This window comes from Pteropus medius, unplaced genomic scaffold (genome assembly GCF_902729225.1).
Source record: "Pteropus medius unplaced genomic scaffold, Ma_sr-lr_union100, whole genome shotgun sequence".
Lineage (NCBI taxonomy): Eukaryota > Metazoa > Chordata > Mammalia > Chiroptera > Pteropodidae > Pteropus > Pteropus medius.
Window position 1 is genome coordinate 1,228,293 of NW_024354501.1, and position 25,658 is coordinate 1,253,950.

General features: G+C 57.2%; 1 protein-coding gene across 1 annotated transcript in view; it reads right to left on the minus strand.

Moving 5' to 3' along the window:
- Positions 1–25,658, minus strand: part of LOC120595320 (neuronal acetylcholine receptor subunit alpha-7-like) — a 62,062-nt gene that overhangs the window by 7,040 nt on the left and 29,364 nt on the right. The window contains 4 exon segments of the mRNA XM_039853407.1: positions 2,052–2,138; positions 3,033–3,227; positions 3,805–3,972; positions 7,842–7,921. Of these exon segments, the coding sequence (XP_039709341.1) occupies positions 2,052–2,138; positions 3,033–3,227; positions 3,805–3,972; positions 7,842–7,921 (530 nt within the window).

Sequence of the window (25,658 nt, forward strand, 5' to 3'; positions counted from 1 at the left end):
CGACACGGTCGCCTGTTTGCCTTCGTCTCCTGCGGGAGGGGACGGCCTCTCACAGGACGGTGACAGGTGGTTCCCACCAGACCTGAGCACAGAGGCCGTTATGGGGCCGGAACACCCGATGCCGAGGGCGTGGGCACCGCCGTGACGACCGCGGGGCAGGGACATGCTGGGCTGTGACGGGGACAGGCCTGGCTGTCCTATCAGGCCTGGAGACTGGGGATGCTGCTGAGCAAAAGGAGTCTGGCCCCATCCACTGAGAGACACCTGGGGAGGGGGCCGTCGTCCAGCCCGAGGAAGAGGCCGGCGGCAGTGACTTTCAGGCCGACCATATCAGCGTCGGCTCCGCTGGGCAGGGACGTGAGTGTCCACTGTGGCCCAGGTGAGAAGCGGCTTGGGCCTGTGACAGAGCCACACCGCACCCCCCCTCCCCGGTCCACGGGCTGCCACCCGTGACTCCGGACGCCGCTCGGCCTCTCTGGGGCTCAGGTCAACGAGAACAGGGAGGCCGTGGCCTTGCGGGGTTGATATGGGAAAAAGCAGTCGCAGGGGCCCGGGGTCCAGGATGAAGCCTGGCACGGGAGACGTTCCCTAACCACTGGTTACTAAACCCGCCGTGCGGTCGCTGCTCGGAGGGGCTGAGCTCGGAGCAGGAGCGTCCCGGCACAGAGGCCACGCGCGCGGCTGAGGACACGTCCCGCGGAGACCGAGATGCACCCGCACGGAGCTGCCGCAACGGACGTTTGCGACTTAAAGTTCGCGTTACGCACCCCCCAGAAGGGGCAGAGCAGCCAAACCGTGGCTGTTCGGGGCCACACCGTGTCTCCTAAAATTCATGAGATGTTCTGACGCCTAGGATGAGCCGGTATTTGGAGATGGGCTTTGGAGACGGGGCCTCCATCCAATCTGACCCGTGTCCTCATAAAAGGAGGAAATGCGGACACACAGAGAGATGCCCGGGACGCACGCACGGCGGGTGGCCACGCGCAGGCCAAGGAGAGAGGCCTCGTAAGAGACCAGCTCTGCTGCTGGCATCGCGACCTTGGCCTTCCGGCCTCCAGAATGGGGAGCGAATACACTTCTGGCATGTGAGCCCTGCCGTCTGTGGGGTTCTGGGGCAGCCCCAGCGGATTAACACGATGACCTATGGAGGGGCCCAAGGTCAAAGGGTGGCACAGCTGAAGTGTCGGCAGCAGAGGTCAGAGGTCGACGGCACTCCGTCCTCCACGCGGCCTGTGTGTCACCCGAGGCTTCCCCATGGGCTCGTGGGTCAGGCGGGGCCCGCCGACCCCCGTGAGAGGGCTTCTGTCGCGACGCGGCCAAGAGCATGTGTTGGGGGGAGAGGCCGGGGTCAGGCTGGAAGGTGGTTGGCACTGGCTCTCCAGACAGCACCCAACAGGGTGCTCGCGAAGGTCTGTCCCTGCCCGAAAGACTCCTCAATCCGGGAGCTCCCCAAATGAGGGCCCTGCCTGCTCAGTCTGTGAAGCCGGGGTATCCACGCGCCACAGTCACCATGCAGGAGGGCCCCCGGGGGGCATGGGCCCGCAGGAGCCGCCACGGATGCGGTCCAGGTTCTCGCCTCCGCCACTGAGGTGGGCGACGACGCTCGCTTTCGCCCCGATGTCCCCTGGCAGGACGCCTGTCCCACTGACTTGCCTCCCACGCTCCCCACAGAGACACCCAGTGGCGAGGGGCTTAAGTGTGGGCGGCTCGCATTTTAACAGAGGGTTTGTGGACAAACCATGGGAGCTGGAATAATGCATCTCGAACGGTGAAACCTCGGCCGCATAATGAGCGTGAGGCGGATGGGGAGGCCTGGAGGAAGGGGGTGACCCCGCATGGCGCAGCCCAACCGCACGGCGGGCCCCCGCCCCTCACGTGGTGAGCGGAGGCGAGGGGCACTCTGGACAGTCACCGCGGGTCACCCCTCCGGCAGAGGCCAGAGGGCAGTGGCTGTCTGTGGCCGTGGGGACAGCTCTGCCCCACGCCTGTGCTGGGACGTGCTGAGCGCCTGCTCAGCCCACGTCCCCAGGTGGAGCCCGGCGCCCGCTTACCGATCAGGGGCACCGAGTCGGACGTCGCAGGCATGATCTCAGCCACCAGCAGCATGAAGACGGTGAGGGACAGCAGGACCGTTATCCCTGAAACAGCGTCACCGGGCGCCTGAGACAGCGCCCGAGTTCCGCCCACCGGGGCCCAGCCCGGGGCCCCAGAGCGAGGGGCGGGCGGGGGGCGGGCGGCGGTGTCCCAGACGCTCCCGACGCCGAGTGCGTGGCCGTCTGTACGCACGGGCACGGGCGGCTTCCTGGGGACAGCCACGCCGTTTGCCAGCGTGGCACAGTTGTCCCTGGCGGGGACGGCCGTAGGCGCCAGACGTGAGAGGATCAACCCCAGATGCGTCGCCGAAGGCTGCTCAAGCATCTCGCACGCCGCAGGCACGGGAACGGGGCTCCTGGCCTGGCTCTGCCACTCGCTAGCTGTGTGACCTTGGGCACGTCGCTTCGCGTGCCCGGGCCCCGCAGGCAGAGGGCGCGGGCTTGCCGGGGCTTCCCGCGTGTGCTAAACGTGCTTCTTGTGGCTGAGATGGTGAGACACGCATCCGCCCTTCTAACTCTTAAGTCATCTTGTCTTCCTATCGGGTGATCTTAAGAAATTACACCATGTAGGGCGATTGACAAAGGCCACTATAAGGGATTTAACTGACTGACTTTTTCCTGTCCACAAGGAGAGCTGGCCGGTCGTCACCACGGAGCAGAACAGGGATGGACAGGCAGGGAGGAAGCGCGGGCTCATCAGGGACATTCCTACCCCCCACAGGGTCAGAGGACGCTCTGGTGTCCCAGGGCACGGCCACCCAGCACAGAGCCTGCGTCAGGTGTCCCCGACACCACAGGACTAGGGGGCAGCGTGTGAGGTGACACTCAGGCCCTGTGACATCTCCGCCCCCAGAGCCCGGCTGCCCACGGGGACCCCCCATACAGAGCTGGGGTCCCCCCGTCCCAGCTCGGCCACCCCCTGGGGATCCGGGCACTCACCGAGGGAGATCTTCTCCCCGGAGTCCGCAGGCAGCAGGAAGACCAGGAGAGCCAGAGCAGAGATGAGCACACAGGGCACGAGCAGGTTGAGGCCATAGTACAGCGTCCTGCGGCGAATGGTCACCGTGAAGGTGACGTCCGGGTATGGCTCTTGGCAACACTCGTAGAAATTCTCGCTCCGCTTGCCGGGGACACCTCCACGGGGAGGAGGAGGAGAAAAGAGACCATCGTTTGAATGAAATCACCCCGTTCGTGTGTGGGAAGGAGCATCACACACACACACACACGCACACACACACACACACGCACGCACGCACAGCCACGGGGTCCGGTCAGTGCTGGAGACGGACGTAATCGGAGCTCGAATGACCCTTTCTCACTTGTCACAGTTTCCTAGGGGTGTCTCAGCGGTGCCGGCACCGTTATAAACGCGACTATTGTTTTTCTACTTAAACGTCGCATCGAACATAGGCGCCCTCGCCCGCGACTTGCCGTCCAGCGGGATTTTGGGATTCGGATTTTAGGAGCAGATCTGAGGGACGGGAGGGCGCCTGTATCAGCACTGACTCGTTCACCTGTCCCCTCGCCAGGCCCCGTGTGAGACGTGGATTGTCTCGGCGCTTTGAGTCCCAACCGACAGCTCAGTAAGTCACGGGGGACACCGCAGAGCGCCACACAGCCACGCGGCACCAAGCGGAGCGGGCGGTCCCCGGCTTCGGAGGCACAGGGCGGGCCCCGCGGGCTGCTCGTCGCGTGTGCTCGCTGGGCTTACCCATGAGGTCCCACTCGCCGTTGGTGATGTAGCCGCTGGTGTCCGCCTCCTGCATCTGCAGGTCCAGGGACCACCCTCCGTACGACCAGGACCCGAACTTGAGCTTGCAATGCTGCACGTCGAAGGGGAACCAGCGGACGTCGATGGAGCAGGAGCTCTTGAAAATGCCTGGCAGGGGGACCGTGAGAAGGGAACAGAATCGCTCTCCCAGGCGGGGGACACCGAGCGCGGTGGCCTCGTCCCCCCGCCGGGGACGCGAGCCGGCGCGGTCGCTGGAAGCGCCCCGTGACCCGGCCGGTCCACCTCTGGGTATTCGCCCGAAGGAAACAGAATCGCTCTCTTGAAGGACATCTGCCCCCTCCGCCCACGGCCCCTCGTCATCGCCACATCAGCCTCGATGACCGAGATGTGGCGACGATTCAAGTGATGCCGATGGACACGTGGCTGAAAACGCACGCTCGCACGCGCAGGCACGTGCGTCCACACGCGTGACACGCCCCGCCTACGTGGGTGCCGCGTAATGGCATTCGGCCTCAACAAGGACGAAATTCTGTCACTCACTACGACACAGATGGACCTCGAGGGCATCGCACTACGCGGAAGCAGCCAGACAGGGAGAGACAAATACGAGATGGTGTCACTTCTAGTGGAATTTGAAAGAAAGGAAGTTGAACTTATAGAGACACGGAGCCGAATGGTGGTCGCTGGGGGCTGGGGGCAGGGGTGGGCTGGGGAAAAGGGACAGATTTTCAGGGACGAGATGGATGGGTTTCGAGAGCCCGATGTCCACCACGGTGACTGTCGTTAACCATCTTGTAGACCGGAAATCTGCTAAGCGAGCAGATCTTAGATATTTTCACCATGATAAATTAAAGTGAAATAAAATAAAGTAAAATAAAACGAAATAAAGTCAAACAAGTCGAATGAAATAAAGGTCAGCCTCATATCTGCGCACCTTCTAACTCTTAGCATAGCAGGCTGCACCTGCCGGCCGATCGCAGAGAGCAGCTCGAGACTGAAATGAGCAGATCGCCTTCGCCACTAAACGCTCTAGAAACGTCACGATTTCATTTGTCATCGATACCACAACACGTCTGGAGTGAACAGCTTGCCGGCCTGGTAAAGGGCTGGCAAGTTGAACGTGGTGCCCCGTGCACACGCCTTCCAGCCCCCTTGTCCCTTCACGGAGGGCGATGTGGGCACCCGGTGACCATGGGCTCCAGCCCGTCCTGCCCATCCAGATTGCGGCTAGGTCTGCACAGGACGAGCTGGGTCTTTTTTGAAAAAAAAAAAAAAAATCTCCAGGGAAAAGCTCAGCGGAGGCTTCACTGTCTTAAAATTCAAGATGCTCTACCGAAGATTTTTCTGAGGGATTTCTGGGTAAATCATTATGAGTTCGGTGAACTTGGCCCTCCTGTGCGTGCACATCGCCAAATTCTAAATAGTAAAAGTAAAAGATGTAAAAAATCCCAGAGATGCTGTCTACGGCCACGCCATCCTGAACGTGCCCAACCCCGTCTGATCTCAGAAGCTCAGCAGGGTCAGGCCTGGTTAGTACTTGGATGGGAGACTGGGTGCCGTAGGCGTAAAAAATAAAAAATAAGGGATTGTAAGCAGACCAGGTCTTTGCAATCTGTGAGGTCAACCTCACCTAAAAAAAAAAAATATCCCAGAGATGCTCCATAAAAACGGCGAAACATTTATAAACGTACCTGAAGAGAGAGAGAGAGAGAGAGCGAGTGTGTGTGTGTGTGTGTGTGTGTGTGTGTGTGTGTGGTGGGGAGCAGGATGGGTATTTTCCTCAGGTTAAAAATTGAGCCAAATACTTGGGAATCTAGAACTATATGTGGAGGATGATTTTAACGAGTCTGAATTCTAGACTAAGAACAGAACAAGGCTGTTTTATTATGAAAAACACTACGAAGAGTCCTCGAAAAATTAAGAATAGAATTACCACATGACCCAGCAAATCCCTCTTCTGGACATTTACCAAAACAATCGAAAACATTTATCCTTAACATTTACATGCACCATGATGTTCACAGCAGCACCATTCACGGTGGCCAAGACACAGAAGCAATCGATGGACGGCGGATAAAGACGTGGTCCGTACGTACAACGGGACATGACTCAGCCACGGAAAAGGCGAGACACTGCCGTCTGTGACGACACGGTCGGATCGTGACATCATCGTGCTCGGCGGAATAAGTCAGCCGGAGAAAGAGAAACACGTGATTTCACTCCTATGTGGGACGTAAAACTGGAAGCAACAAACAAGACAGACGAGACTCGTGGGCACGAGCGAGAGACGGGGTTAACTGGCTGGAGTTCAGAAGACAGTACATGGGCAGAAGCGAGTTCCCACCGCCAGGTGAGCCTCCCAGGTCCCCAGGTCACACACACGAGTCCTGCCCAGAGCCTGGGAGGCAGCGGAGGGCACAGACAGCGAAGGGTCCCGGTACTCAAGGGGCCAGGGCCGGCGAGCTGCTCGTTTGTGCTACCAAATTCGACAAAGGATGAAGGACGGAAGGGGCCAGCATGCAGACAGGGACCCCGTCCCTCAGCCAGGCTGGGGGCGAGCAGTGAGCTCTGTGCCCCCAGGGCTGCATCCAGGCCGTGGGGGGCTGGGGCTCGTTAGTCACGGCCCTCTCCTTCGTGGCTCGGGCCCCCGAGCCCACAGGGCTCACAGGGCCTCCAGACCGAGTTCTTCTATCTTTATGTAGTGACCAGAGAGAGACAGGAGACCCACGATGGCCTGGGCTGGTGGTGACGGGCGGGCTGCCTGCAAACGGGCAAAAGGGACGTTCTGGGGGTGATGGCGAATGTTCTCAGGCTAGGTCGCGGCCATGGCTGACAGCTCTGTGGACTCGCTAAAGACCACTGACTCGTGCGCTTCAAACGGGTGAACTGTACGATACGTAAATTTATCACCATCGATAAAGCTGTTCAAAAGAAAAACACTAAATGACAAAGAAACCCAAGTCTCTACTTCGGGCCAAGTTTCTGTCTCGAAGCTTGTGCTCAGCAGCATCCAGGCCAGTCTACGCTTCCCTAGGGCACGGCCGCCCCAAGCCCCACGACCCCACAAGGGGACACCACAGTCACAGCACAGTGTCCCGTCCTGACCAGGCTCCCGGGGCGCAGGCACAGCCCCACGGGGGCCGCGTGCAGGGGCCTGGGGGCCAGGAGCGTAGCTCGCGGAGCTGAAAACAGCCTCAGCCTTCACGGCAGCTGATGACGGCTGGAGGCCGTTTGCTGGACCGGCCCTCCCCACTGAGGCATCCCACGCCCCGTCCCCAAGGGGCCATTAGGAGGAAGGGGGCTTGGCCTCCAGGATGGAGGCGGGGCTGGAACCTCACGGGAGGCACGTGCCTCAGACAGAAAGCCTGAACCTCTGTGGGCCTCCGACCAGTGCAGACGTCACCAGGGCCTGCTGTTCACCGGTCACTCGCACACTCATCTGTCCACTGATGACCCCCGGGCCAGGCGCCTGCTTGATGATGAGGGTTCAAGGTGAGTGACGACTCTGCTCCTGGATGCTGATCGTCTGCTGACAGCGGTGCGGGTAAACACCCGCCCAGCAGGCAGAGCCCGTGCGTGTGCTGTATGTGTCTCCCCGAGCAAGGGTGTGAACGTGCGTGTGTGCGTGCATGCGAGTGTGAGTGTGTGTGTGCGCGTGTGAGTGTGCATCTGCATGTGAGTGTGAGTGTGAATGTGCCTGTGAGGGTGTGTGCACATGAGTGTGCGTGTGACCAAAGGGCCCGGGGAGGGGGGCGGCCTGCAGCTCGTGAGGCGCCAGCCGTGAACTGACCTCGAAGACCACGGGGCCGAGGGTCGGCAAAGACGGCCTGAGCCACCTTCCCACGAAACACAGGAGACGCCTCGGCGCCCTCCCCAGGCGTGCAGGCCCAGAGGACAGAGCGGGCGGGGCGGGTGTGGACGGGCCGAGGTGCCCCGAGGGTGCCCAGCGCCTCCGGGCCACTCACAAGGGGGACCCAATGCCAGACTACAAGGCGGGCGGAGGGGGCGGCCCTTACCTGGGGGGAGGTACTGGCAATGCCCGGAGGAGTTCACCAGCACGTTCGTGTGGAAGGTGGCGTCGAATCTCTCGTCGGCACTGCAAACAGGAGACGGGTTTCGTGAGCCCGTGGCCGCCCCGGTGGCCTTGGGGCTGTCACTGCCGCGGTCCAGCAGCTCCATGAGGTGCTGCGTGTCCTCCTGCCCCCCGGGCACCCAACTACGAGGCCGTTTTGCAGCCGACCTGGGAGACCCAGCACCCCCCACACTCAAGGCACAGGCTGGAAGGGACCAGTGTCCACCGCCACTTTGCACAAACCATCGTTTTATTAAAAAAAATGTCCTTAGCAAAAGTGGAGCCTGAAGGCAGTCTGGGCGGCGTCTGCAGAGGGGCCCCTCTGAAGGAGGCGGGGGGCGGGTGGGGAACGGACGCACCAGCAGCCCCGTGACACGGGGACTCGGCCCCGCTGCGCCCCCAGCCTGCGGCCAGCCAGCCTGGGGGCCCCGTTCTCGGGGTTGCGGGCAGCAGCCCGGCTCCGGCGGTCGGGGGCTCTGTGAGCAGCGATGACCGGGGTGACGGCAGAATCGTGGTCACAGTGCTCAGCAGCCGGGAGTCACCAACTCGAGGAAGTCGGGGAGAGACGCAGGTCGGGCCGGAGACCCAGCGGTCAGCGCCGACGGCCTCGTTGTCTGCGTCTCGTTTTCTGTATTCTGACACTTTGTCACCTGGGACCTTGCTGACCCTGGAAGAACTGCCCCCTTCCTCCCCCACCAGGCTCAGCCGGTGCCTGGAGAGGGCCAGCGACGTGCCCACGAGTGCGCCTCTCAAACTCGGGCCGAGCGATCCCAGCCCACACCCCGCCGGGCCCCTGATGGGGTCCCCTACTCTCCAGGCCATTGGTCGCCTGCCCTGACCACCACCACCCGGAGCCACGGGCCAGCCGAAGACAGTCCTTAGGCCCCTCCGCTGAAACTTCCAATGAGCCGATCCCGAGCCTCCTGACCCTGCTCTGTCCATCCCTGTCCCCTTAACCCCGCCCCGGCCCCCTGCCCTGCCCGCCACCTCCCCATGGGGCTCAGCATGGAGCTGACGCCTCCTGTTTCCAGGCAGCCACGAGTGGACTGTCCTTCACGACAGTCACCTCCGTGCCTCGTGCCTCACCATAGTGCACGCAAATCCCGGGCCCCCTTAAAACAGTCTTCCATGTTAACTAAAGAAACAAACTGCAGAACTCGGAGACAGCCACTCCAGGCTCCGGTGCCAGGGCGTCAAGCTCCCCTCATTGAGCACTGAAGGGGCCTCCGGGAAGGTCTCCCCACGTCCCCAGAGCCCGAAGCAGCCTTTTCTATTCCCGAGGGGCTTAAGATGGGAAAGCCAGATGCGGGACAGTTGAGAGCAGCCTTTGGCCCAGGAGCCACCGTCAGGGACGGACGCAGAGACGTCCAAGAAGGCACAGTCCGGGAGAGGGACGAAGAATTACTTCTCAGATGAGTAACAGCCTCGCACACACCCAAGAGGACCACGCGTGGAGAAAACAGGAGGCCAAATGGAAGTTACAGCAGGATTTCTCAAATCGATGTTTCCTCGAGCGCAGGAGGCCTCGGACGCGGGCCAGGGCAGAGCAGGGCTCATGGGACCTCGGGCATGGGAAGCGCAGACGGTGACCGGGGAGGTCACACGGGGGAGCCCGCTAGAGCCGAGGGGACCGCGCGAGCCGGCGAGAAGGCCAGGAACGCATTCGCGGGCACGTGAGGGCCTCAGAGAGCTCGATCTCACGGTCACGGACGTGCGTCGGCCCCGGGACAGCGAGGGGGAACTTCAGAAAGAAGCAATGAACGTTGGGACCAAACCCGACGACCGAGAAAAGGGATTTTCTGTGCGTTTTGTTTTTTTGTTTTTTTGTTTTTTTTTAATAATGAACATTTTTTCATTTCATTCTTCTTTTCAATTTTTGCTTTTGTCGCCGTTGGCATACGAAGCTGCTTCAGCTGCAGGTGGACGGCACGGCGCTTAGACATCTACAGAACTCACGACGCGGTCACCCCGATCAGCCCCGTCCCCACCTGGCACCACACACGGTCACCGCACCGCCATCGGCTGTATTTCTCATGCTGGACCTGACATCCCATGACCGTTTCCCCGACTGGCGATGCACACGCCCCGATCCTTCCCCGAGAAAAGGGACTGTCGTGGTGAGCTGCGCGGAGGGCCTGGAAAGCGGGGTGACAGCGGGGTGTCTGCAGGACACAGCGTGGCTTCACGGAAGACACGACCAGCCGGAGGGCGTGATGGATTTCATGACGGACGCACTGATTTAAAAACCTCGTAATAAGGAATAAAAAAAAAAGTCAGAGTTTGACTATGAAACAAAAACGGAACGAGGCATCGAGGGAGGAAGAAGGGAGAGAGACTGAAGCCGTCACTGAGTCATTGTCCTCCGAGATGGGGAAGGACACGGTCGCCCTTCCAGACGCACAGCGGAGGAGGCGGCGGGCTCAGGACGTGCGTGAGCCTCCTTCGCGGGAGGGCGGCCTGCGCCCCGCCGACTCAGCGCGTCCCACGAGAAACAGGCCCCTGGGCACCGAGCACCTGGAAAGGGCCGTAATGAGCCTCCTGTGGGCCGCACGGCGGTTCCGAAGCCGGGTTCTGCTGCGGAGGCGCAAGCGTCTGATTCCAGGACTGTCCCTCCCACGTATTTTCAAAACTCTAACCAAAGTCCAAACACGCTCGAATGACCGTCGACAACTTTGCCGCTCCTTAGAGACTACCGACGTCTTGATTCGTGTGGCCCGATAAAGTCCTTTCTTGGGTGAGAATTCAATGGAAACGTCCCTTGCCAGGACCGTGCGTGGATGCGCACGTCTGATACACGAGTCGCCCAGGGAGGCTGCAGCTCTACACTGTTCTTTTAAGAGATCTGTATCCGAGCCCAGTTTTCGGGCACAGAACCGGCACCTGGTTGTCACTCGTCCCTGCCCCTGTAGCAGCGAGAACAGAATGTGGGATGCCATTCCTGGCACAGGGTTTGCTTATTTTAAGCCTGGGGTTCTTCTCGTCCGATTTTTGTATTTATAAGAAAGACTGTGAGCATCTGTTAGATCTGTGATTCAATTCTGGGGGGGCGGGGAGGGAAGAGTTCTCCAAGCTCTTCCTCCGAGTAATTGGATCAATTTAATTGGGGAGGCTCTGGAGATCACAAGACAAATGGGTAAAAACAAAGTAAAAACCTGTTGCCGTGAGCAACGGCTTACCTGCGTGACTCAGGGATTTCTGAATCTGGGGCAGCCAAAACGGAAAAGCGAGGGACGTGTAACAATAACGCCGTCACCCATCACCCAAATCCGAATCTTAACATACATCATGGCAGTTTTGGGGGTTCCTTCCCATGAGGAGATCGATCTTCTCCATAAATGACAGAAACGTAAACACGTACAATAAACGTGTGCTAAGGCCGCTTTATCCGTTTCGAACATGAGGAGACAAGGTCTGTTCGAAAAAGGGTCCCGATGTTAAACATCTGAGTCTGAAGACAGCGTGCTGGGGCAGCGGAGAACTCCTGGTGACACGGGCCCCTTCGGCCCTTCCCTCTCCAGCCGCCTCAGCCCTCGTCTGGCCAGCTATGCACACAGGAGCTGCTGGCATGAGCGAGATCACGGCCAGCCCCACCCCTGATGGGGTGACAAGGACCATGGGACCACTGAAAAGTGACCGTGGAGTGGAGGGGTATTGAACCCCCAATCTTCGGAGTGCAGGCCCTATATGCCCTTAGTGGGGTGGTCAGGAAGTGAGGGCATCTGGTCAAGCTCCAGAACCCTCGCAGGGGGTAGCAGGTACGTGGGGTCCCAGCAGAGGGCGTGGCCTGATCGCACCCCTGCCCCTAAACCGAAGCGAGGAAGGTTCCGAGAAGCTGGGGTTTGGCTGGACCGCGGGGTCGGTGAGATGCCCGAAGTCATGAGGCTAGAACAGGGGCCCGGGAGGAAGTGGTGGCCTTGCCACAAGGACCCAGTCCTTATGGGGTACAAACTGTGATTTCAGACATCAATGGCACCACAAGCAGGCCGAGGCCACAGGGCACAGGTTGACCTGGAGGTCTGGGCTTACACTTCGCCCTTATCTCCATCCCTAGGGGTCCCAGGCAGGGTCTGGTCCCAACCCTGAGCAGAAGCAGAGCCCGCTGGCCACGGAAGCAGAGCCCGCTGACCCATCTCTGCGACCCACCCCCTCTCAGCTCCCCACCGAGCGTGGAGGGGCCCAGCTGTGAAGCAGGAAAAGCAGAAGGTGACCATGTCGTCTGCAGAGACGGAGCCACCAGACTCCAGACTCCAGCCGTCACTTCTCCGAGAGAGGACAGGGCAGCCAGACATCACAGAAGACCAGAGACACCCATGGGACACGCGCTCACCAAATGAGACTCCGTGGCCAGCGACACTGGGGGATTCTGGAAGAAACTGCCAGGGACACCGCGATGCAGGAGGGAGAATGCCATGCGTGAGTCCGCCAGGACCGCGGTCCATGTGGCCTGTGTGCAGCCAGCCCCGTGCCCTCTGCGCCCACCTCATCCTCGAAAGACAGAGAGACGGACGAGCGGAGGGCATGAAAATCATCTGAACTATTTTCACCAGAAAAAAAAACAAAGAATCATTAGGTGTCCTCATCAACGCGTTAGCCGATACTACACGTGTGTCCCGATACACCACGCGCAGAAAACACACACCGGTATGTGTCAGCCGCAGCTCAAGAAAAGGAATCAAATCAAATAAAAATATTGGAAGAACAGAAAGTAAAGAGGACGAGAGAGGTTGCCCATCTCTCTGAAAGGACAGTGGATCTAAGGTGCTATTTATTTCAAATCTCTTGAGAAAAAAAAAAAGCTGTCCATTACGCATTAAGACGCTGCTGGCGTAGGCTGAGCCTGGATTTCAGAGGGAAAACAGTCTGTTTAGAAGAGATGAATCTTGTTTTAGAAAAAAGAAGTGAGTCCTCCCTGTGGATACTTTTACTTAGTTCTGTATTTTATTCCGAAATGTTAAGGGGACACAGCCAGCAATGTGGCCTGTCAGCCCGTGACCGGAACGTCGTCCACGGAACTGAAATGCCGTCATCTCGTCTACCTGTCAGAGGTCCGAGGAGACAGCCGGCATCCGCGGGATCCTTCCAGAAGGGTCCATTCGAGATCCCTCTTTTATCCAGCAACCGAAAATGGCATTCGACACGGGCGTTATTGTGACCGCAGGGCGTCACGTTGGATGGATGATAACGACGTTCCAAGTGACACGGGACAGCGTTACGCAGCAAGCATGGAACGTTGCTGGGCCCCTGCTTCGTTCCGTGAGTTTTAGGACCGTCCCGGGCCCGGCACAACGTGATTGGAGTCACTACGCCACAACAGAAATGTTGGTGTCTGGCTGGGCAAGTCCCCAGCTCTGTCCTTTTAAGAATTGTCTCAGCTATCCTGACCCTTGGCTCATGGTCGTAAATTTTAGGGTACACTTATCCAGTCCCACGAAGACCCTGTGGAGACTTTAATTGGAATCACATAAAACATACAGACGAGTTTGGGAAAACCAGACATCTTTACAATACGACATTTTTTTCTAGAGATGGGATATAACTCATCATTTATTTAGGCCTTTCTTTTATTTATTGATACTTTTCAACGCCTGCAGATGCTGAAGATAAAATTTGTTCAATTGCATTTTCTAATTCCCTGTCACAAGCACAGGGAAATACTTTTGATATTTTAATACTTCTGTGTGTTTTGTCTAGTGTGTCTCCATGCGTTTTCTGTTTGAAAAAATATATATAATCTATGAATGATAGTAATTTACTCCTTTCCAATCCTTAAATACTTTATTCTTTGGCTTTTCTTAGTGTTTCAATTCATACCATTGTTAAGATTTTTTTTTAAGTAACAACGACGTGTGTCTTTATTTTGCTCCGCATTTGGGCAAAGACGCTACGTCAGGCTTGACTAGTTTTTCTCCGTTTCACAAATGTGTGTTAAATGCCAACGATTGATTTTTCTCCAACTGATCACATCAAAACTCATTATGTGATTTTCTCCCCTTTATTCCGTTAATACGATGATTTACACGCATGGATGTTTATAAAGTTGAACAAAATTTGTGTTTCCAATAACAAATTACCTCTATTAGCATTTATTTTTAAATTATTGCTAGGTTTCGTGTGCAAATATTTTAGTTAAGATTTACACATGTGTGTCCATAAGCGATATGATACGCTAAGTGGAAATTGCCCATAATACCCACCTTTTTGAATTTCCTTCTTAAAACATATCAATCAAGAGAATGAAAATACAAGCCTCGGACTGGGAGAAAATATTTATAAAATATATTTCTGATGAAGACTGTTATCCAAAATATACAAAGAACTCTTAAACTCAAGAATGAGAAAACAAAGCAGCCCATTAAAAAATGGACCAAAGCCCTGTACAGACACCTCATCAAAGCAGATGCGCGGATGCAGATAAGTATGTGAACAGACGCTCCACATCATATGTCCTCAGAGAAAGGCAAACGAGCCAGCCACGAGCTCCCGCCAGCTCTGTCGGAATCTGACACAGGGGGCTCGGACACCACCAGGTGCTGGGCAGGGTGCGGGGCCGCGAGGGGCGAGGCAGATGCTCGGAGAGACAGTTTCGTGGTTTCTTACGGGACTAAACACACTCTTAGCACACACTCCAGCCATCGAACTGCTTGGCATTTACCCGGAGAAGTTGAAGACTTATGTCTACACAACAATCTGCACGTGGACGTTTGCAGCAGCTTATCCAACGCTTGGAAGAAACCGAGATGTCCATCGATAAGTGAGTGCCTAAATCCAGTGTGGTCCAGACGGGCCACTGAATATGACCCAGCACTGAAAAGAAATAAGCCACGAAGCCACGGAAAGACGTGGAGGAACTTCGAATGCACGTGACTGAATGAGAGCAGCCAGCCTGTAGGATCCCAACCCCACGACGTTCTGGAAAAGACAAAGCTACGGAGACAGTAAATAATCAGTGGTCCTCAGGGGCTCAGAGGGTGCAGGGGGGAACAGGCGGGGCACGCGGGATCTCTAGGGCGGTGGGTCCACTCTGTGTGGCACGCTGACGGCGGACGGATGTCACTACACGTCTGTTCACGCCCATAGAGTGTGCGACCCCAGCAGCGACCCCTCACGTAAACTGCGGACCCTGGGTGACTACGTGGTGACAGTGTGGCCTCATCAGCTGCAGCAGACGTCCCACTCGGGAGGGGGCTGCTGGTGACGGGGAGGTGGGGCGGGGGCAGGGCAGGGGGCCCACGAGGAACCTCTGTGCCTCCCCTCGGTCACCCCGTGAGCCTACGACTGCTCTCTAGAAATAAAGTCTCTTAAACATATTTATGTATTTATATATGCAATGTGTTTTTTGTCTATTTTTTTCTATTTTGTCTAGAATCGATTTATATTTTTCTAAAAAAAAATAAATTCTAGATAAATTTCCAAATTTATTGGCATAAAGTTTTCCGTAACAGTTTCACTATTTTAAAAATGCCCATCTCTGGTTATAAATCCTTTCATACCTAACAAACATTTGTTTGTGTCTTCTTTATTTTCTTGAAAATTATTCCCTGAGGTGTGCTCATTTTATGAGTCATTTTAAAACCCAACTTATCCTTTTTTGATTTCTATTTTATTTTTATTACGTGAATTTCTTATCAGTATTAATTCTTCCTTCTATTTTCTTTGGTTTTGATGTTATTTTTGCTAACTTCTTGAGTTCGGTAATTAACTCACAAATTTTCTCTTTAAATTTTTTTTCTAACGTAACAATTCTAGGTATTTCTACACACACACACACACACACTCACACACACGATTTTTAAATTCACATTTGGATATTTAGTTCTCCAGATATTTATTTTTTAGTAGAACAAGAATAAATCTATTTTTACATTTGTGTCTACCTGTATCTATAACTCCCAATATCCACATTTAAACTTCTATAGCCTTATACTTTTCTCATCTCCAACTATCAATTACTGAAAGAAATACATTAAAGTCTTCTGCCATAATTAAGGATTTATCCCGGATTCACGTAATTCTGCCCCTTTCCTTCCTTATCTCAAAGCTATTTTATTAAACGCACACAGGTGAGGTTTGTTACATAGTCTCAGAAAACAATCTTTATCGTTATGGCTTTAACTTTATATCTTTTTCTCAGTGTGGGTCGTGCAGCTTTTCATTGCTCTAAATGCCCGTTCTTATTCCGTCGTGGACTCTGTCCCTCCCACGTTTACCTTCTGTGTCACGGTGCTTGTTTTTGTTTGTTTGTTTGCTTGTTTGTTTCTGTTTTGGTTTTTGCGCATTCGATTGCTCCCCGTTTTGACTGCATCGTTGTCTCTTTTCTGTAGGTTTCTCGCATTTTAACTCACCCCTTCTGGTTAAAACGTTGGTTTATTTTTCCATTTGTCACATGTAGGTTTTACTCAGAGCTGACAGCTCCACACTCTGCCGGAGCAGGTGACTGACGGTTTTAACTCCGAGCACTGTCTTTCACGTTGCTGTGCCTCGCGTTTTAATCTCGCTCTGTTTTTAATATCCCTAAATGCATCGTTATGATACGTTCGAACGCGTTTACAGGCACCTGAATTTTCACCAGTCGCTCTGCTGCCCGTGCCTTCTCGCATCTTGTTCCAAACAAAACACATAATCCGGCAGTTTCTTTAAGAAGAGCATTTCCGACGGTTTACCTCTCTCTGCACGGTGACTCGTTCAGTCTTTGTGTTCCTGAAAACGCCTTGATTTTGCTCCTTGTGAAAAAATGATTTAGCTGGGGACAGAATTCGAGGCCGATAATTATTTTCTTTCAGTCCTTAGCAGATATTGTTTTATTTTTTCTGGTTTGTAGGCTCTCCTTAGCCTTGGGCATTCTGCAGCTGTTGGCATGATATGTCTAGGGGCTTGTTTTCTTCTTATATTTCTTTCCTCGGACTTCTTGTATTCTCTTGAATTGGAGGATTTATGGTTTTCATCACTATTACTAAATTCCCAGTCATTCTTTTGGAATGTGGCTTCTGGAGAAAAAAAAAAATAGTGTCGTGTTTCAATGGCACATTGCCTCCTGGACACACATGGCTGTGAGTTAGCGGTTCTGGGACTGTTACGGGGGGTCGCGGGGTGCAGGGGTGGACAGGTGCAGCGCGCGGGATCCGAGCGACGCTGCAGCTTTGTCGCGATCGATCGGTGCACGAACCGCGTGTCGTCTGTTGTGATTTACTGGCGGCCATTTCATTTCCTGTGCCCCAGAGAGAAATAAGTCTTGTGTCCGATGACAATTTATCCAGACGTTCCTTCGCTCCACGTAAATGCCTCCTGATTTACGTTCCCCTTTGCTCTGGCGCTCACAAATGCCTGGCTCCCTTGGGTCACAGGAGTAAAATAAAGTCTTCGATATATATTCGCGTCTTACGTTTGTACATGAAGCACGATTTCACGTGCCTCCCGAAAATAACTTCACCTGTCATCATTAACACGTCCCCCACATTGTTTCTGGGACGTGCTTCTACGAAAACAGCAAACGTGCGTGGGGACGCAGGTCCGCCTCAGGAGAGGAAGCCACACTCCGTGCCTGTCAAGGTGAAGTACGTGGCCTGTTCCAGGCCTCTCTGCGTGACACTGTGCATCATCATCATCGTCATCGTCATCGTCATCATCATCATCATCATCATCATCATCATTTCGCTTTATTTGGAAAGTAGAAATAATATCATCATCATCATCATCATTTTGCTTTATTTGGAAAGTAGAAATAATATCATCATCATCATCATCATTATTTATTTTGCTTTATTTGGAAAGTAGAAATAATATCATCAGTCATCACTATCATCATTTTGCTTTATTTGGAAAGTAGAAATAATATCATCATCATCATCATCATCATCATCATCATTATTATTTTGCTTCATTTGGAAAGTAGAAATAATATTAGCACCTTCCTGAAAATGTCGTTCATTTATGCGAAGCATCTGGACCGGGACCACAGAATTCTTAGCTATTCTTGCAGACATCACTATTCTTCTATATTTTCCGTCTATTTATCTGGCAACGATTCACCCAGACAATTGCCTCTGCAGCTTTGACTGTGTCTGATCTGACGCCCGCTGCCTCCGCCGAGGTTTTCATTTCGATGGCTCTATCTCTCTGCTAACGTTACTTGATCTTTTTCTTTCCAAAGCTGCTTTCAAAAGGGTGATTGGCTTCCGTCCTGAGTTTCTCATTCTTCATCGAGTTTCGATGTTTTAAAATTATTTATTAGTTTCTATTATCTCAGGTTTAGATCCCAAACCGCCTTCTGCTGTGTATGCTGATTTTCACTCCAAGGGGTTCCATTTCTTCGCATTTTATAATTTTAATTTTCAGCTCCTCATCGGCAGGCTTTTTGTTTTGTGTCTGTTCATTTTGACTGAGCTCCGTCTTTCTTCCTAGGCTGCTTCCCTCCCGACAGCGTCTGTGACATTTCCTGTCCAAGCTGATGAGGAAGGACGCGGCACAAGTGTTCAGGAGACGCAGGGGCACAGGGAGGGGAGGCAGAGATCGCAGGGGGGTCGGTGGGAGGAACGAGCAGAGCCCCGTGGCTGGCCTCTCCCTGATTGGAACCCACGCGTCGTCACCTGCACACCTGTCAGGCTGCGGAAAACCCAGGCTCCAGCACCGACCTCCGACCCGCAGAGCCGGGCAGGGCACTTAAGGCGTCCCGAGGCGCAGGCTGGTTTGACCCGTCTGTCTTGTAGCCCAGAAGGCAGCCCCCACCCCTGGGGACGACATCGAGCAAGGAAAATGGTGTCTAAGCGGCTCCAGTCGATCAGGCACCAAGGGAAGGCAGGAAAAGCCGGGCCGGCCGTAAATGCGTCCCCACCGCTCCCATGAAGAAGGTGAATGATCACAGGAAGCAGCGGCTGTCATGTGTCCATGCCGAGGAAACCGTAAAAATAATCGCTTCTGGACCCCAACCCACGACTCCCGGCTTAGCTATCTATTGCCTCCGCCTGATGGAAAACGCTTCATCACGGAAGGTGCGTAACCAACTAACGCAGCTGATGCAGAGCTAGCTGTAGTCTGCCTTTTCTTCCTGCCCGGTGGGTACCTAGTTTTGTGACCCGGGACATCTCTCCGAACCCTCCAGGGCTGAGGCTGGGACACAGAGCTGTGCTCCAGCCTCCTGAGTCTGCCTGTGGCCTCGGCGGTGTAGGCAGCCCACATACGCGGCTGTAAAGGAGCCTATGGCACGAAAGAAGAATTTTCCATTCCTAACACATGTACCTGTGATGCCCCTCGTGGCTTTAGATTTATGAAACCGTAGCGGGGCAGGAAAGTAATCAATCCCGGCCTGTGCTCTGCCTTCGACGTCACCGTGTAGGCAAAGTGATCTCTGATCTGGCGCTCAGGGGAACTCGTGAGGAACCCCCCACATGAGTGGGGACCCCGAAGTCCAGGCCCGAGGTTCCCCAGGTACAGCTGACAAGTGACTCAACGAAATTTTAAAGCAGCTTTTCGCTCTAGATCGAAGATACAAAAGAAACGGATTATGTTAATCCGAAAAAATATAAAGCCTAAGTAAACCGGGCCTACGCTTTCAGAAAATACCGCTCGCTCTGCCAGGATCAACAAAACTTTAAAACAGAACAAAAACACTGATATTCGTCATCATGAAGTCAGTCTGAAGGTTTCCTGCCTCAAATTATACTGAGTATTTCCACCAAAACCCTGATGCAGAAAAGCTAATAATGGATCACGAAAGCCAAACTTGATTTAGACTAAGTGGAACGTACCATCGGCAACCTCGTTCTCTTCATGAGAAAACTAAGTTGGTATAAAATGTCCAGAAAGAAATTCCACGAAATTTGATAATGACCAGGAAAGGACGGCCAGGCAGATAGAAAATTTGGACAGCAGCCATTTCTGCTAAACACAGAAGAGAAAAACACGTTCGACCACCAGCCCCGTCAGCGAGAGAGGACCCTGGACCTCCAACGGAAACAGCATCAGAAGCCCCCCAAGAAGGACTGTGTTATTATCAGATTGAAGCAGCTTTTAGAGCAAAGAAAGTTACAACGGACAGACGCGGATTTACATATTGATAAATCACACGTCACACCGGGCAAACGAGCCGCAGGATATGGGGACAAAAACAGACCTCGAGTGAAGAAAAACAGACAAATCCACAGTTAGAGTGGAAACGTCAACAACGTGCCTCCCTCCACGCGATGGAAAACCAGCAGGGAGCTGGAATGGAGCACCCCTCGACCAGCCGCCCCCAGAACCCGCCCCCCGTGACAGCGAACCCCCGTGAAGCCCCAGGGACCATGTCCTGGGCCCGAAGATGAAGCTCAGCACTTTCAAAAGAACCGAAACCACACACGCCAGACTTCGAAGTCACCTGCGAGTCGAAGCGGACGCCCACGGGGGACCGGGTGGGCGTGACACCGCGGCCCGTCCAACGGTCTGCGTTGCTAAGTGGCATCGGAAGGAACAGACCACGCGTGTGACCTTGTGCGGTGGGACCCCCGAGCCACGGAGGAGACACCAAGGACATAACGGAAGGACCCGGCTCAGGAAGGACGTGAAGCTTATTTTTTAAAGAAAAGACCATAAATCATGCGGAACGGATAATTCTTCACGGCGGATCAGCACGGACCGTGGAGGACGAAGAAAGATGCCTCCGCCGTTAATTTGCTGCTCGGGCTGAAACTGCGTGTGATTAACGACCCTGGCCAAGCCTCTCGCCCAGACGACCAGAATTCCTGGTGTCTCTGTTTACGGGTGTCGGGAGGACTGGCCCCCGGTGCGTGTGCTCACTGCGATCTGAGGCTTCCCGTGTGCCATCTGCCACACGAACTCTTGGGGACAAAAGACGTGACCGGAACGTGGTCTGCCCACGGCACACGGTGCCCCGGAGGGGGTGACAGGTGCCGGTGGGCAGAGATGGGTCTGAATTCTTTAGACCATACATCATCCTGACCCCGTTGTCCCTAGAATTCAAAGCAAACATCTGCAGGCTCCTGCCACGTCGGGTCCCTTCCTATCGTTTCCCGGGTCCCTCGCTGGGGAACGGGGCTGTGGCCTGAGTGTTTTGCCTGGATCCGACTGTTGTGTCCATGTAGCCACTTGTCCCAAAGTAAGGGGGCCACAGAAATCATCGTCTAAACCGAGTCACCCTCAGAAGCGGAGGGGGCGGTGCCGAAGGCGGCGACAGGACGGCGGGCGTCCTCCAGGACTGTCCCAGGAGGCAGGGCTGCTCAGGCCACCGTCCCACAAGCAACGGGCCCCTCGTCCTGCTGCACGAGGCCCTCCGGCTTCCTAATCACTCCGAGGCGCCGGAGCCCTGACACACACATCACTTTCTGCTCTGTAAAGTGATCCCTTGAGCCACTGTCTACACCCATGAAGACGCCGTCAGGTGCTGGGCAGAGAGAGAGAGGGTTTGGGGTCAAACAAGCCCGTTTAACCTCAGGAACTGTTTGCTCAGCTGCGAACGTGGGACGGTAACTCCCAGTCATGACAAGGAATCGGAGCAGAGCGCCCAGGACGCAGAGATCAGCTACACGCTGTAAGTGCCTCGAGGGCAGGGGATGTGTGTCCCCCCCGAAGCACCTTATCTCACAGGCCGGGGCTCCCCAGAAGACCGTCCTCGGCTGCCCTGGCAGCACCGGCCACCGCACACCCACGGCCCCGCCTCACACGCGAGGCCTCGGCTTCCCCGGGCTCGGACACGGCCCCCCGGGCACGTTCGTCCTGGGCCCGCGCCCCGCAGAGCTGAGGTCCGGAGGGTGGGACCAGGCCCCCTCATGTGTCCCCTCCCCAGGAGTCACCGGTCTCTCCATGCTGGCGGCCAGTGAGCTCCGTCCTGGGTGGGCAGAGGGGACCCTCGGGGACCCCTGCACCTGTCTATGCCACCCGGTGATGACGACCAACCTCCCCTCGAATTCCTGCCTCGCGTGTTTATTACAGACGCTCACAGTCACGCCAGCTCTGCCTGGTGTCACGAAGATCGATACACTTGCCCCCAGAAGCCACGGTCCGGGGCCCCCTTGGTCCCGGGGCCCGCAGGGTGCGGGGTGGGGGCTGCTCAGGGGACCTGGCCGGCGTCGCAGGCGGGAGGCGGCTGGGCCGGGTGTCCTGGGGACAAAGCTCGCCCGCTGCAGCAACGGGCCCGTGTGACAATCGGCTCGAGCCCCGGGCCACTTTCACCTTTCTGCAGATCGGAGGTTTTCACGCCCCTTCCCGGTGGGCCTTGCGCGCCTCGTCCCCCAGGACCATCGTCCACCCCGGCACTGCCCGGCTGGCTCCGTCCCCCCTCGAGCTGCTCTGCTGGGCTCCCGCCACCTCCAGCTCCGGCCCCCGCTCTCTGAAGGGCAGGGGCTTCGTCCGGCGTGGCCGCCACGGCGTCCTGAGTCCAGGACAGTGCGTGATGACGCCCGTGCGGACCGTCACTAGATACCGGCTGAGCGAGGCAGCGAACGGGAATCCCCAGCGGCCGCAGCAGGGGCGGCGAGGGGAGGTCTGGGTGGGCAGCTCTGGGGACGGCTTCGGACACGCGGCCGGAGCTCGGCCCTGCCCACCGCTTTGTGACCATGCGGCGTGTTGCCAACGGCCGCCCTGCGGGACGACACGCAGCCCAGGGCGAGGCCGCGTCCGCTCTCGCTGTGACCTGGGCCCCGCCTGCCTCCCCGGTGGTGGCTGAGAAGCGCCCAGGACGCGGCCCAGAGCAGGGGCGTCGCCACCGTCCCGCCAGGAGCGGGGACCGGTCTCCGGCCACCCGCAGGCTGAGCGAGGACCGCGTGTCCCGCGGCCAACGGCGCTCCGGCCACGAGGACCCTGGGCAAGTGGACGTGGGGCCAGGGAGGCGACGGCAGAAGGCGGGGGGCAGGTAACCCCCCAGAGGGCCCCGTGGGGACGGGCGCTGCGGCCCACGGGGACAGCTTGCTTTCGCAGCGTGCCGACCCGGCCTCCCGTGTCCCTCCGTCCCCCAGACGCCCCCGCGTGCCGGCTCGTTTGTCTCCGGCTGACTTCTCGGGGGACCTATGACACTGGGGGAGGACGCAGATTCTATTTCGTTGGTGACTCACCGATGAGCACAATGCGCCCCCCCTCCCGGGCTGGGTCACACGCACCGGGGTCTGTGCCGCCCACACGGCCGCCGCCCCAGGCTGTGCCGTCAGCCGCAGGGTCCTGGGGACGAGGGACGGAAGGGTGGCTGCAGCCGCGGGCCGGCAGACTCGGAGCAGACATGGGCCTGCAGACGTGCGAGTGGCTTCTACATGGCTGCGGTCGGCCCGCAGTGTCCCGAAGGCACAGAGCCTACGAAAGCGCCATCAACAAAGATCCCGCTGTCGTGGGACTTTCTGACCGAGCAGCTCCAGACGGAGAGGCCCGGGGAGGCCGCGGCGGCTGCCCGCAGGTGCTCAGCGCGGGCCGGCCAAGGCATCGGGGGCGTGGGCGGTCTCCTGAGACCCGACGCCGACCCCAGCGTGGCCTTCCGCCCTGTGCGAAGGGGAAGACAGTGACAAGCCATCCACGGCCGCCACTCACGCGGGGAACAAGCGTGTCCGGAAACATTTCTGAACCGCAGGCTGCGCGGGAAGCCGGGTGAGCAGCGCCAGGCAGGGGTGCGTCCCTCGGGCCCGGCCCCTCCGCCCCGCGGCCCGGCCAGCAGGCTGGCGTCCATCGGGGACACAGCAGCGTGGCCGCGGTGGTGCACAGACGGCCACCCAGCCGCCTCCACACTCAGCGAACGTCCTGTGTCTCGAAACCACCAGCCCTCGCGCTCGGCCACCAACATCCCCCCGGAACAGAGCGAGACACGTGACGGGGACGCCTGTGACACCTCAGCTGCCCGAACCAACACGCCTCACAGAGCCACCGCGCACACAGGACCAGGGCCCCTCTGCGGGGAGAAGCCCCACGCGGCCACCCACGCGGAGGATGGCCTTGGGGACGTCACACGCCGACTGGCGGGCCCAGCCGCTGAGGGCCCGTGGCCGGTGGACAGTACAGGGCGTTTCTCAAACCCCGACAACCGACGTCGGGGAGCCTGGCCTCGTTAACATGGGCTGGTTTGGGCTGGTTGGGGCTGGTTGGGGCTGGTTGGGAGCTGGTTGGGGCCAGTTGGGGGGGGGCTGGTTGGGGCCTAGTTGGGGCTGGTTGGGGGGGGAGGCTGGATTTGGGGGCTGGTTAGGGGCTGGTTGGGAGGGAGCTGGTTGGGAGCTGGTTTTGGAGCTGGTTGGGGAGGGCTGGTTGGGGGAGCTGGATTTGGGGCTGGACACTGGGGCTGGTTGCGTGACTGGTTAGGGGCGGCTGGTTGCAGGAGCTGGTTGGGGACTAGTTTGGGCTAGTTGAAGGGCTGGTTTTTGGGTGGGCTGGTTGGGGGAGCTGGTTGGGGGGAGCTGGTTGAGGCTGGTTTGGGATGGTTGGGGGGCTGGTTGGGGCTGGTTTTTGGGCTGGTTTGGGGGAGGGGCTGGTTTGGGCTGGTTAGGGGCTGGTTGCGGGGGGAAGGGCTGGTTGGGGAGGCGTCCAGGGCTCCGTTCCTGTCCCTGCCGTCCCGGGTTGCCGGTGATGATTCCTCCCCTTCCTTGTCCTGCTATTGTTAGCGGCACCGACCAGAGCCACACGATCTGCCCCCCTCGGCCTCCGCACCCCATCTCGTCTGTGCCCAAACGTTTGCTGCGTGCGCTTCGGAGGCCCAGGGGAGGGGCGCACGCCACGAGTGAGGGGGCTGGAGCCCCTTTCTGTGAGAAGCGGGGGCCTCGGTGGGGACGCGAGTCCAGCCGAGGTCCGAGGGATGAGGGGGGCGACCACTGCACCCCGAGAGGGGGCGCGCGTGAGCGCCGGCGCGGGCAGGGCCCGGAGCGTCTCACTTAATGCTGCCCACAGCTCTGCGGGGTTCAGTGGACGACAAAGACCGGGGCCAGTTTCACCGTCGGCGCGCGGACATGGGCGGGGTCAGCTCCGGCGGCCGCTCACCGGCCTGAAGACAGGACGACATGGGACGAACGGGCGCTACCCCAGGGCCTGCTGGACGGGACGAGTCCGCCCCGGCCCTGCCCCGCCCCCCAGCCCTGGCCGTGACCTTCCTGTTCCACGGTCCTCCCTCAGCGTGGGCGGCTCTGCTTCGTCTCCTCGTCCCCGGGCGCCCTGGGGCGTCAGCGCCGCCCTCGCTTCCCTCGACCCTGGGCCCCTGTCTCCTCTGCCCCCGAAATGTGGTAAAGGGGGTGTTCTGGGGTCCAGACGCTCATTCCCCAAGGCACCATCAAGCCGGGAGATGCCCGCCCTGCGCTGAGCAGGCTCATGATGAGAGGCCCCAGGAGAACCCACAGCTGCCCAGACCTCAGTCGTGTGGACCTCCAGTCCCCCGGGGAAAATAAATGTCCTGGACAAAACAAACTTGTTATTGATGTCACCCGGCCTGTGGTCACGATTGGTGGGGACACTCTCCCTGACTTTGGCATGTTGCAAAGCTCAGTCGCCTGAGTGAATTTAAGAAGCCGAAGAGGGCTGGCAAATCGGAAGGGGACATGTGCCTAGAGACAGGCTCATCGATTCAAATGAAATGTGATCGCCGGCCAGACAGACAGAAGTGGACACGAGGAAGGGGGTCGGCCAGCCCTCGGGGAGCGGTCCGTGCGGGCCAAACACGGGCGCGGGCCCTGGGGGTCGGTCGCCACGGGACCGCGGAGGGCAGCGGCCCACGGCCGCCCTGTTCCCTGAGCTAGGAAATGTCTCCCTTTCGATGCCGTTTACCGCGTTCCAGGCCTCAGCACGGAGACGCTCCGATGTCCTCACTCGGCTGTGC